General features: G+C 35.6%; 2 protein-coding genes across 7 annotated transcripts in view; one reads left to right on the forward strand and one right to left on the reverse strand.

Annotated features, from left to right (window-relative positions):
- The window catches only part of LOC109537188 (odorant receptor Or2), an 18,953-nt gene extending 10,188 nt beyond the window's left edge, over positions 1-8,765 (forward strand). For 2 of the 6 annotated variants that reach the window (XM_019903788.2, XM_048661483.1), the window contains 2 exons: positions 1,731-1,886; positions 4,010-4,419. In XM_019903788.2, the coding sequence (XP_019759347.2) occupies positions 1,731-1,886; positions 4,010-4,081 (228 nt within the window). In that variant the 3' untranslated portion in view covers positions 4,082-4,419. Of the gene's footprint in view, positions 1-1,730; positions 1,887-4,009; positions 4,420-7,211; positions 7,686-8,226 lie in introns of those variants that run through there. The other 4 variants (XR_007280405.1, XR_007280406.1, XR_007280407.1 and 1 more) reach the window with 4 other exon arrangements.
- On the reverse strand, positions 6,325-13,157 carry LOC109537187 (protein phosphatase methylesterase 1; the record flags this gene model as incomplete). Its single annotated transcript, XM_019903787.2, is given in 6 exon segments — positions 6,325-6,687; positions 10,202-10,375; positions 10,483-10,694; positions 10,764-10,829; positions 11,295-11,534; positions 13,048-13,157. Coding segments are annotated over 6 exon segments (963 nt in total), but the record flags the coding sequence as incomplete, so codon positions are not given.
- Positions 13,158-14,135: the final 978 nt, after the last annotated feature.

The raw sequence follows: 14,135 nt of genomic DNA on the forward strand, positions 1-14,135 counted from the left end.
TTAAACGTGAAAAACTTTCGTTGGACGAATTTTCTTGTAAACTTCATATTTACTGAGATATCGCACTTTGACGCACTAATGAGCAACCCTGTATAGGCTGATTCAAAATTGGCGTTATTCCTCTGGACTTGTTCTCTGCGGGTGTTTTAGGAGTACAAAAAAAATTGTGAAAACAATTTTGACCTATTCAATCCTGAGAAATTTGCAAAAATCTATATCAGAAAGACGCCAGCAATGTTTTCAAGGTAATCTGCTTAATTAACATTACGTAAATACCTGTTACTTCGTAATTATTAAAAACTCCGGTAACCATGAAAAAATGCAGTGACAATAAAATAGACAAGGATGATCGGTTCTCTGTTGTAGCAGAATTGGCATTAAGCCATTTGTTCCCGGTCATTTAAATTTTAAATTAAAATCTTTCGGTGTCGAATGTCGCGCCCCGAAAAGTACCGGTATCTCCTGTTCTCTGACTGTTCTTTTGTCTGACATTTATAAGCCATTTTCTTCAAATAACGAATTACACCCCACTAAGCATCAATTAAAGTTGATTTGAACAAAAAAGTAAACACCGGCACCACGCGAACCAAATGCAAGCCGATTTTAAAGTCGGGTATATTAACGTCGTTTTGGCACGCTAAATTAAAATTTAGATTGCTTATAACTTCCTTGTAAGTAATGTGAAATCGAAAAAAAATATAGAACGATTAGTTGGCCATAAATGAATAAAATATGAAAGCAAAAAAATGTGCAAGAGCCTATTCTGCGAAGGTATTAGCGATCAAGCAAATCAAGACCCACTGTGTCTATTTAACGTTTGTTTTTCCGATGAAGGCGCATTTTTTGTCAATGTGTCAACCGTGAGAAGTGTCGTAAGTCCGAGAATTTTTCGAGAAACACAAACGCAACATCTCCAAAAGTCGAACGTGTGCGCTGGTATCTTCGGAGGCCTCCTAGTTGGGCCCTTTTTTCTGGCCAGCAACCTAAATGGAGAAAATACATTTTATTTGGATCTGTTCGAAAATGCAATGGAACCTTTGATTACTCAAATGGGGGGAAAACATTAGGGCTATTTACCAAATCAAATAATGTCCCAAGAAGACGGCACTCCTCGGCATTATACACGGCAGGTTCGAGAGTACTTAGGCCACAAACCACGAAGGTGGATTAGTTGAAGCGGTGCTATCGGGTAGCGACCACCGTATTTATAAATTAAATACAAACAAGTACTTCTAATTGACATTGTCAAAATAATGGTCAATATCACAAAGCAGGCATAATCGAAAACAAAATTGAAAGGGATTTCGAACAAGGTGTCAGTCAAGTGCACATTCTATTAAAGATTTTAGGGGTGGGAAGAGGTTAAAGATAGGAGTTTTGAGAAAAGTCTAAAATGTTTCCATCTCAACAAATAAATTGTCACTTTATTTGTCATTATTAAGAACATTAAACTTGAACCGTTTCACTTACAGTAGCTTGATTGCCGTACGCTTTCAATATTCTATATCGACGGCTGAGGGTAATAATCGGCTAACTCCCAGTCAATACTTAATAAAAGCTGACGCTACATCAGCTACATATAATTGTTCACATGGAAGCAAAAAATAGTTTCAATGAAGTGATCTGTGACAATGAAAAATATAATTAAACGTATTTTTAAGTTTTCATGAACATTATCCGGGATACATTATGTTATCTAAATCTTCTATCATCTATATTCTATCTTTCAGAGCACCTCGATCTCTGACGCATTATTCGAAAGTCATTGGTGGGAACAAACTGAAAAAGTGAAGCGAGTAATCAGCATCATTATGATGCGTTCGAGAAAGCCTTTACGTATTATGATTGGGCCATTCTATCCGCTTACCATACAAACTGCTTTAAATGTAAGTATTGTTGGTATATTACTATTGTAGTTTGTTGTGTGCGTGATGCTTATTGATAAAAAGTTAATTTTTATTGGGTTAAACACTTCATATATAACGACAGAAAAAACCACTATTCATCTTGGGCCAACGATTCGACTATATTTGCGCCGTCCTCAGGGCTCTAAAAGGAAAAAAGTTGTTTTAGTCCAACGCTCAATCAGTCAGGACTGGTGTGGACGGTTAAGAGAAAAATATCAGCAGACTTCAAAATTAATTTGTAGGTTAGTTGTTTGTTAGTGTTTTTTTGGTTTACAAATCTTTCTAACATGGTCTCTAAACTATTCCATCTTGTTTTACAATCGAGAATAAGATTATATTCTTTCTCATATTTCCGTTTTACGTGATTCTGAAGAATGCTTTTTGACAGAGGATTTTCTGAAATATTTGCAAATTTTCCTTACTTTACAAATACTATTTTTATAATCATCCAATAATTCAGGAACAGGTAATTTATAATTGTTTATGTCAAGGGAATCTAATTCTTCAAAGTCATTATCAGACTCCACCACTTGTAGGATTTAAATCTGTTTCCAATGGACTTTTATTTTTATTATATAATATATCAGTAACTGCTAAGTGTATGGCATGTGAATAACACAGTTGATTAATCGCTGGTGATATGTGGCCAATTTTTTTTATAACAGCAGCACCATCATTTGTTGATGCAACTATGTCAGTTGATAAATCAAGATTAAAACTTTTTAGTTTCTCAGAAACCAGTTTTAACATTGTTTTAGCATCGCAAGTACTTGATATCGGAGCTAAATCTAAATTAAAATCTTTTTCAACTTGATGTACTCTAATATTTAAATATCTTCGGTTTCCTTTACCTCCAGTCCATTCATCTATAGTTATAGAAAATTGTTGCCCTTCATTCTGCATACAATTTAATTCATTTATAGTTTCATAAAACTCATAAATAAGATTCATAACTCTAGAATTATTTTGTGGTCAGCAATAATTTCGTTGTTGCAATGACTCTCGTATGAACGAGCTAGTTGTTATGCAATTAATAGATAGTCCATCCACTGCAGTAAGCTTTGGTACAATTTCTTCTAAACTAGTCCTTTACACAAAATTCAACAGGGTGGAGGCAGGGAAGAGGAAACGAGTTTGTCTGGTCGATATTGTTAAACAGATAGGGCCCAGGAAGTTCCAATTTTTAGGTTTGCGATCGTAGAGTAATTGGTTTGGTGGAGTGTGTAATGGGTTTACTGGGTGTCTGATCTTTGTGATCAGTATCAGTGCTATCTGTTCTCTATATACCGATTAGTTTTATCAGTAGCGTTTGTGATTAAAATATGAGCGTAATCTATTAGTGGTCTGCAGATCGCTTTGTATATTATGGTTGCTCTCTTGGTATTGATACTCTTGTTTTTGTAAGTAAGAGTACGGAAGTGTTTTGCTCTCTTAGTTAGTTCTGTTCTAATGTTTTGTACGTGTTTAGTGATTATTAATTTATAGTCTATTGTAATTCTATTCACTTCACACATTCCATTCACATTGTCGGTGGGTTTGGTTATTTGGCTGTCCGTGATGATGGTTAGCGAGTCTGTTTTAATTCGAGGAGTCTCCATTTGTAGAACTAGGCTGTTATTATGTCCGTTAGTGTCTGGAATCTGTCCACTGCTCTATCGGTCGTTCTGTCATGTGCGATAAGGGTGCTGTCGACAGCGCATTTCTGCATGTAAGCGTTTTGGTCTATACCTTCTTTGTCTTGTCTGTTACAAATTATGTTCTCGCTTTTGACAGCTTCCTTAAATTGTAATTTTCTGAATTATTTTGCAGTAATAAATTATTATTTAAGATGGTCAAAGTTCCGCAACTAGGAAACTTTTGAAACTTTCACATTACATTAACTCGCCGGTGGCTGGGCAGTTAATTTTCAGATAACCAATATGTTGAATTGTTTTATCTACTGCACATAGTTTAACTGCTGTCTTTAAGGAACAATTTTTGTAAAACAGACTTTTTAAGTTCATATAGGTGCATACATGTATATGTATTGTACGTACTATTTGCCGGATTAATACCAACTATTTACTAGTTCGCCGTTTTTTAACTTTTTTTGTCTGTTTCAGTCTCTCAGAGCTGCCTATTCTTACGTCACTTTAATTTTCGCTATATCTACAAGGAATACGATGCATGTTTAGGCTGCTGAAATAACTATGAAATCATATTACTGATATCTATATTTGTTGTTATAATTCACTTTAGATTTAGAAATACTTAGCAATGTTGCTTAGGAAATAATTTATATTGTACTCATCAATAATCATATTTATTTAATAATGTCTAGTGAAGTTTCAGTCTCTCACTTACCTATTCTTACGTCACTTTAATTTTCGCTAAATCTACAAGGAGTACAAAGCATGTTTAGGCTGCTGAAATAACTGTAAAATCATATTGCTGATATATTTGTTGTTATAATTCACTTTAGATTTAGAAGTACTTAGTAATGATGCTTAGGAAATAAATTGTTTTGGACTCATTTCTTCATTTAATAACAGTGAAGTTATTTATATCTAAAAGTCAAAATACAGTTCTTTGAGGGTCTATAAACGGACTGCATTTAAAGACTTCGAGTACATGCATAATTATAATAATTGATACAGGGTGTCTCAAATTCAAGTGACAGACTAAACTTATCTTTTTTTAAATAGAATGCGGTACTTTTTATTGCATATTCGAGATATTCGTAAAATTCTAGGCATATTCGATACAAATGTTCTATATTGAATTTGAACTCTTTTTGAGTTAATAACCAATATTGATTGAACTTTCGCCACCCCCTTTTTAGGAAATACCCTACCTAAATATGAATGTATTTTATTGACTAAATATTATTAGAGCTGGTCGTTGGTGACTTAACTTACATATCAGGAGGCAGTTTTTCAGTGGCATTTAAAATAATAACCTTTTTAAAATTGATTTTGTATCTTGTCACTAAAAACAAATAGTTGTACAAATTAACTTTTATGCCATTGCAGCAAATTAAATAAAAGCATACCCACAATCATGTATACAGGGTGATTCACAACCTTATGGACACAGAGCAGGGGTAGGAGCTGAAAACAAGTCGAGTTTCCATTTAAGTTTTTTTTCTCAGGCCCATCGTTAACGAGATTTAACGGTATTAAAGTTTCAAAAAAATTTTGGGGTTTTCGCTACATCCCTTATCCTGATGCGAATCAGGAGAGCAGAATAATGTTTAAAGAGGTAGCGAGCAAATATGAGGAGCAGGGGTTTAGCGTTACGTTATTGTCTTTGTCGATGCAGATGCTCGCTATTGGCGAAATTTTGCTCACACACGAAAGGTTCGATTTGAATCAGGAGAGCAGAATGTTTAAGGAGGTGGAGAGCAAATATGAGAAGTAGTTTAGCGTTACGTTATTGCCTTTGTCGATGCAGATGCCCTCTTAATTCCTGCCCCTCATATTTGCTCGCGACCTCCTTAAACATTCTGCTCTCCTGAGACAAATCGAAACTTTCGTGCGCCAGCAAAATCACGCCAATAGAGAACATCTGCATCGGCAAAGGCAATAACGTAACGCTAAACTTCTGCTCCTCATATTTGCTCGCTACCTCCTTAAACATTCTGCTCTCTTGATACAAATCGAAACTTTCGTGTGCCAACAAAATCTCGCCAATAGAGCGCATCTGCATCGACAAAAACAATAACGTAACGCTAAACTACTGCTCCTTATATTTGCTCGCTACCTCCTCAAACATTCTGCTCTCCTGATACAAATCGAAACTTTCGTGTGCCAACAAAATCTCGCCAATAGAGAACATCTGCATCGACAAAGGCAATAACGTAACGCTAAACTCCTGCTCCTCATATTTGCTCGCCACCTCCTTAAACATTCTGCTCTCCTGATACAAATCGAATCTTCCGTGTGCCAACAAAATCTCGCCAATAGGGAACATCTGCATCGACAAAGGCAATAACGTAACGCTAAACTCCTGCTCCTCATATTTGCTCGTTACCTCCTTAAGCATTCTGCTCTCTTGATACAAATCGAAACTTTCGTGTGCCAACAAAATCTCGCCAATAGAGAACATCTGCATCGACAAAGACAATAACGTAACGCTAAACCCCTGCTCCTCATATTTGCTCGCTACCTCCTTAAACATTCTGCTCTCCTGATAGAAATCGAAACTTTCGTGTGTGAGCAAAATTTCACCAATAGAGAGCATCTGCATCGACAAAGACAATAACGTAATGCTAAACTACTGCTCCTTATATTTGCTCGCGACCTCCTAAAACATTCTGCTCTCCTGATACAAATCGAAACTTTCGTGTGCCAGCAAATGCACGCCAATAGCGAGCATCTGCATCGACAAAGACAATTACGTAACGCTAAACTGCTCACAGGATCTTGAAAAAACTGGCTGCAGTTAATGAGCATCCTTTTATTGAGTTCAATAAAACTTAAAACATTTAACTGTAAAATACTACACTACCATTTTAATACAAATGATCAAAATTTAGCGGTATCAGTTATCAGTTATTCTGATTATAAATTAACGTAAAAACTGCATGATCTCGATTCAAATTAAAATGCAACTTGCATTAAAACAAAATTAATTTTTAATTAACAGCAAACATTGGGATGTAGAGGCATGACGAATCCAGCTTTTGTTGTAGCACATTTTTGCTTCACGAGGTAAATGCTGAGTATTTCCGCTACTTGATGTGGCTGATCTTCATGCACTGCATGTCCTGTTTTAGCTAATACTTGCAACTGGAATTTACCTTAAAAACAAATGTCAGATTAACTATCGAAAATACAAAAAATGTTGAAATTAACATTGAATTGAACAATTGATGTGTTTACTGTCAATGCTAACAGTACGGCAAATTATGTAGGAATCATCAGATGTCAACAGTGGAGCTTCATTTATATCGAACACACTTGTCAGGCAATACGAATCTGAAAGACCCGTTCGACTAAGGGCTGGGACTCATTTATCCGATCCGACTCCGATCAGAGTACCTTCCGTCCATGCAAAAGTCCAATTTACAATTCAAATATCTTGTACAAAAAGTATAATTTATAAAGCGTTAAAGCATTCATTAGTTCTTGAGCAAAGATTTTTTTGAAAAAACATTTTCTTTGGAAGAGCAAAACATTTGAAAAACTTACCTCATAATGTGTTAATGTTTAATTAAGCTCATTTCATAAATTTTATTAAAACAAAAACAAAATGTATCACTGACGTAACCTAAATTAATGTTATTAGTGCTGTGAAGGAAAATACAATATGTACATTTTTTAGGAAAACCACTAGTGTAAAACGCAAAATTGGAGGAAAGATGCACATTTTTTAGTTTCCAGACCAAATCTGCTCTCTCCCAATTAAAGTTTTTGGACTTATTGAATGGTAAGTTTATAAGATTGATATAAGATGATTTATTCAGTCTTTTTGTAAATGTAGAGTGTAGTTGCAATTGGTCTTCTAACGCTTTTATTTAAATCTAATCTTTTTCAATGATGCAAACTGCAATATTTCTGTTAATACTAAGCTCTATTACTTTTTTTGTTGCAACAGTTCGTCAAAATCTTCTGGTCACAACGAAGATAACTGAAGAAAAACGTCCAGAACTGGCTAAGGCGAGCGAATGGTCGCCTAAAATATGAATCGAAAGCTAAAAACGGATGTTTTGTTTATAATTTAACTTTTGGTTATTTAATTTTTAAGTTTTTAATATCTGTGTGGTTAAATGCACCTGATTTTGTGCAAAAAAGTGAAGAGTTCATTTTATTTCAACCCAAAAATACAGTCCAATACACGTAACACTATCCTTCATAATTATTAAACCTAAGTTTGTCTCTCTCTGCTCAGTTTATAATCATCATAATTAATAATAAGTTTTACCGCGTACACCTGAAATAACTGCAATTGAACATAATGAAAATAATCCGAATATTTCGATGTTTTAATTTAATCACTCGAATACACCGGATTTTGATTTATATCTAACCGGCGATTATTATGATAATAATTACTACCAGAATAATTTGCCTGATTTTTCAGCAGACGTGAGTATTCCTGATCTTTCGACAAACATAAATTATTCCTTTGTTGTCGTAATTTGTGTGAACAAAACACTTTTTGTACAGAAAATGTAATTTTATTTTCGATCACAGCAACAGAAATAAGAAAATAAATTTAAACAACTAAACCGAAATAAAAGTGAAATTTTTACTTGATACAGGAAGTACCAAAAGTTTTATTAAACCCGAAATAGCCTATAAAAAATTCAAAATTTAATAAAACTAATTATTTTTAGCACAACTGTCCATGCAACATCCATCCATCATCCATAATGAAGTTGTCACAATTCCAATTTTCCCAAGCTTTTGGACACAAGGATATCATAAATTTTAACTTTTCAACGTTTCAGAAAAAAAAATGTTTTTAATATTTCTGGTTTATGCGTAATCCCCCAGTTGACTTGAGTTATACTTCTTTATTCAAATTCAAATATCAAAATCTGCTATTTTCCGATTAGAAGCAATGATCATAAAGAGACGAGAAGACGAGAACGAGAAGTGCATTCATCAACGAAAAGGTGGGCTAAATGACGAACAACTTGGGCTGAATTATATTTTTTGGTGGTGGTGGCTTCAGGTGTTTCTGTGACTTTAAAGGAGTTAATTGTGGAGGCGCTCATCGAATTGTGACAACCATATCGCGTTGTGACCAGGAACTTTAGTTTTAAGAAAAATGAAGAGAGACTGATGTTTTACTTTAGTTTGCCGTATATCTATCTAGAAGCAAATTGACAATTTATGTATGATTAATTTTAATAAAGTTATTTAAAAAATGCCCACGCACAGGTATACGCTGTATTTTTCAATTGTTATTTATTTACGAACGTCGTCCTTTCGCTTTCAGGTATACTGAAATGTTTCTACAAAAATTTAATTTAATTGGTACTTGGCGTACTTTCGGCGATATTCATAGAGTTGCGCTGAATATTACTAAAAGCCATATATATTCATAGCTTTAGCTCGGATTCATATGGAAAATGGTGAAGATGAAGCCCCTGCTGCTAACGACGAATGCGCGGCGGAAGAGCAGAAGGCAGTAGCAAAAAATAAAGTGCAATGCCAAACCTGAACCACAGCTCAGGTGGGAAGAAAGAAGGCCCAGTTGAAGATGTGAAACCGGAATGCGAAAGACTTAAGAGATTTAGTGAGAATCGAAACGAAATAAGAGCGCAAGAAAAGAAACAGATTTGGAAAGTTCAGGAGGAAAACATGAAAATATTAAAGAAGGAAAGAAGACGAAAACGAAAACCGATGAAGTATAACCGTTAAAACGATGAAACCCTGGAGTGGATATGAGAGTGAATCCGAGGCGGATTCTATGTCGGGCGGCCGAATGTAGGAATTTAATATGTATCCACTATCCGTCATAATTTACCAAGCATGTAACAATCGCAACGGGGGGATAACAACAAAAAAATAAACGACAAAACGACGCGGAAAAGACGCTAATTTGAAGAAAGCCACATAAATCAATTTAAAAAAAAACTACATTTAGTCCAAAAGTCAGTAAGATTTCTTGCCATGCGAAAACACGTCAGCCACACTTGTAGTGTCGGTTAACCAACCCTAGACCATTAGCAAAATCCTACAGTATTTGCGTTAAAAAGCAACCGACATGCTTTTTAAACGAATTATGTAGGTTTACCGACAACTATTGATCCTAATTTAAAGTTTAGCAATTTGTAAATTATAACCTTGTTACAAGTTCTGCCCCAAAGTCGTTTTAATGGCCTATTTTTCTGCGGACGCCGATGTTGACACATGCAAAACACGATCTATTTCAATAGCGCAAATGTCATGCAAAATATACAACTTATAGAACCACCATACAGTGAAAGAAGCCGTTTCAAGGTTGGAAGTTGAAACCCACATTTGCGGCATCTCTAACTTCTGGAGGTGTACAGCACATTGAATTTACGACATTCAGTGTTTCACTTTTAAATGCTTACAAAAGTACGCTTTGCAAAATTACAAACATCAAAACGTGACATGTGAAAAATGGCATTGACGTAAAATTGACATGGAGATGGTTTGACACCTTCGACTTCGCCTCGGGTGTCAAACGTCGTCGTCCTTGTATCGAAAACTACAATTGTGATTCAAGTTAATTAATTCAAAGTTTTTCCTCGACTTAATGCTGAATATTTTTGCGTCATGTGACATTAAACAAAGAGAAAAATTATTAGATGGTATTAGAATTAAGAGTATTACCTTGCATTTGGCCTACTGTAAGTTTTGTGTCCAAACCGGAAATGTTTGCCAGCATTAAAATCCTTGGGACATTGGTACCTAGAAACTTTTCGCTCAAGCCTTGAAACCAGTGTTTCCAATACGTTTCGGTTTTGCTTAAGTCAATTCTCCAAGTATACCCTGAACCTTCATCTCCTAAAAGGAGAAGCCATAGCAAATATTAGACACTGAAAGTTAAAAATAATTTTGCAAATATATTCGCATACAATTGTTTTAATTTGTATTTTTATCACTAATCCCACCTTTTCCAGTCGATGTGGTCGGCACTTTGAACGTTTTTTCTTCTGCCAACGGAGGCTTGCCACATACATCGTGATCAGCAACTTCTTCAACACCTTCTCTGATAGTGAAGTTCGATGATCTGAAAGAACTCTCTGCAGAATGTGGCATATCTGGTACATTCATGTTCTCAAAAAGATTCCATTCATCACATGCCATGGCTCCTGACTGCACGCTAGCACATAGAAAAGTAATATACTGTACATTAAATGGAAAATGGAAAAGAGCGGGAGACAAGACTTACTTGACAATTTGCCCAGGCATTGATACTCTTGCTGCCTCCAGATTATGACATTGGCCACCTTTATAGCTGAAGTAATAATAATAATAATAATAATAATAATAATTGCAATGTAAAGTGTATGTGCTTCTATTATTGGAAATTAGATAAGGCGGTGTCGCCGTGGGGGTTCAAAACGTATGCGTACAATATCTACAATAACAATAGAGAGGGAAAAAAATAGGAAATAAATTTACAACTGACTAAAAAAATCGATAAAAATGGTCTGATTATCTACTCTTAAACGTAAATATACCTATCTATTACGGCAATCAAAAAATCAAGGGTTCCATATGGTTTGTATGACTAAAGTGTCAGTGTAACAAATCTGAAGGGCACTAATCAAATACAAATATCGGTCCTCGACTTTCGTAAGACTAACGACTAGAATGAGTAGGTACTTGAATAACAGATCCGAAGTAACGAGTATTGGATCCAAAAAGAACTAGTCGGTACGAGTATTCAAAAGTAATCAAATCTCACACCATTACTTACCACCACTGAATCGCATGAGGTATACTTTTAAAATGTGTGGGGCGTCCTCTTAAAATACTCTGCATTGACGAAAGTGCATCTAAAGCTGTACCTTCCACCACATCAATAACGCACAATCCCACTAAGCTTTGTATTTGATATGATGCATTAACAGCGATTGCTCCGCCCATGCTGTGTCCTACTAACACTATTGATGACTGTCCAGCGGGTGCAATGGCGTTGGCAACGTTAATTACGTCCCTAAAAGATTAGATACATATTAGGAAATAAATCGGCATATGGAGGATAAACAATAAATGCAGTGGCAAGCTAATTTTAGGCGAAAACTTGATCGGAAGTTTGCGAGTTTAGTTTTGAATTTACTTAGGGCAGTTATCCTTTTGTAAAACTTAAGATGTAATCCTTTGAGCACTTGACAAGTTAATCAAAATCAAAATAATGTTGGGAAAAAGAAGCAATAAGATATATTGTTAAATAATTGCAAACAAAAGCTATTCTCGGATATAATACGAAATTCAAATAATAAAAATATATCGGCGTAGACAATAATTAATGATATTAGCAGGAACTCAAGACAAAATAATATAAATGTTGTAGGCAGTAGCCAGTACGTAGCTGATGAATTTAATGCCTACTGCAGCCGAATTACCCACTTCTTATTGTCTGCTAAAGCGTCAATAAATATCAGTTCCCTAGTAGAACATAATTGTCGAGAAATAAGTTTAGAGCACACAGATCGAGAAGAGGTTCTTCAAATAGTCTACAAGTTGAAAAACAAACATAGTAGCGGCTACCATGAAATATCGAACCATCTTATTGGCTCCATTAATTCCCGTAATGTATTACCCGAGACTAACCAGAGAGCCCATTGAGATCTTTAAACATGACAACAATTTTAATAGGAAAGAAGAGGTAAAGGTCCTTAATTCTGATTGGAAACGCGTTTTGCGGCAAACAGCGTGTGCGCCAACACATTTGAAGCCCCGCCCACTCCTCACGCATGAGCTCACACGGCCGCGCCGCGTATACGACAGAGGATCCAGTAGTTGAACCAGTCTTAGTCGGAAAGCACGGGAGATCACTTCGCCCAGTGCCTCATCGCCTTCCATAATGTCCACCGCAGTTGTGGACGAAACTTCAGGAAGAAATTCCCATGGACCACGGCTTCAAAGCCCGGAAAACATTTCTAAATGTTAACTTCCTTTGTTTTGTGTTTACCCATGGTTACTACAATATTTAATAATTAAAAAGAAACAGGTATTTACGTGATGTTAGGTTTGTTAGGCAGATTACCTTGAAAAATAAATACATTGTTGGCATCATTCTGATCTAGTCTTTTGCAAATATATATCTTAGGTTTTAATAACAATTATTTTTTTACTATTTTTCCTGTACCCCTAAAACTCCCCCAGACAACAACTAGTCGCATGCCTTATAGGTCGTAAAAGCATATGTCATTGCAGTTATGAACGAAATGGTAAGAGGTGACCCTTGTGGCAGCCATGGTTCAGGAGAAAATTACCACGAAAGAAAGGAAACTGTGTTGTCGATACAAATTTCTAGACGTTTTTTAACGAGTAGGCTCAGGACAATGCATAATAAGAACTTACGTGTATGTGTGAAGTTTGTTGAGTTGCAATTTATGCGATACACTGTTAAAAGTATTGTTGAAATCAACAACGCTCTGTTGATGATGTATGTCCGTTCGTGTGTAAAATAGGGTATTTTTTTGAAGAAACATAAAATTACTTACTCAGTCAAAGTCTCCAAAGATAAATCACCATCATTATCAGTTTTTGTATTTCCATGCCCACGAAAATCCAGCGCAACAATCTGGCATTCTATATTTGTAAACATTTCTTCCTATAACCAATAAAGTATGATGTAAAATGCATCATAACAATAATTTGAGAGAGCGATAGTGATAAAGAGTAACAGTGATTAAGAGCGAATATTGAAAACGTAAGTGCTACAACAATATCCAGCCAAATTATATACAGGGTGGACAACTGAAAACAAAACCGTTCAAGTTTAGGGTTCTTAATGACATTTAAAATCTCTCGCATACGTCATTTTTTTTGTTCAAGGGGAAACTCCTATCATTAACGCCTTGAGCAGGGTGCCATTCACCCCTAAAATTTTGTTTTCGATCATGCTTACTTCGTGACATGAGATGTCATTTTGACATTTTAAAATAGAATAAAAGGGATTTTTCGAGGCTTAAATGGACGAAGTAGATGCTTTGTAGCTTGTCATGAACGTCATGAACGTCGCAGGTTCAAGTTTAAGGCTATAAACGGACAAATCGGGCAGTCCGTTTCTATAAACGCAGTTGAAGCACAAACTACGTTTAAGGTTCTGGTTAAATTCGTTTCGCGCGTCAAATTCAGTTTTATAGGTTACACTGGTTTAAAGCTGCGTGGCTTGAACTCTTTTCTCACCGGCCTGGTATGCCAAATAATAAGCTTCTGAGAATAAATGTAAAATTGGCAGATATCGTGCCCGAATTGCGTGGGTCGTGGAGTTTTAGAATTTCTAAAAAGATTGACCACAGTTTTGGCTCAAAATGAACAAAATTAGGAAACAAAAAGAAAGTGGCTCTGTATACAGGGTGTCCCAAAAGTAATGGCACAAAACAAAATGGTGGATTACTGGGGTGAAAATATGATGATTTAACACAACTTACCTTAGTCCGAAAGTTGACGGTTACCGACATACAGGGCATCAGAGTTACATTTTAATTTCAGTTTTTCGTTATTCTACTTTGAACGGAGCTGCATATTTTGTAACGGTTGAAAATGGAAATTAGCCAATGGTTGACCTGTCTGCTAACCCGTTGTT

This window comes from Dendroctonus ponderosae, unplaced genomic scaffold, assembly GCF_020466585.1.
Source record: "Dendroctonus ponderosae isolate FM_Combo_2020 unplaced genomic scaffold, Dpon_F_20191213v2 Dpon_F_20191213_1, whole genome shotgun sequence".
Classification (NCBI taxonomy): domain Eukaryota; kingdom Metazoa; phylum Arthropoda; class Insecta; order Coleoptera; family Curculionidae; genus Dendroctonus; species Dendroctonus ponderosae.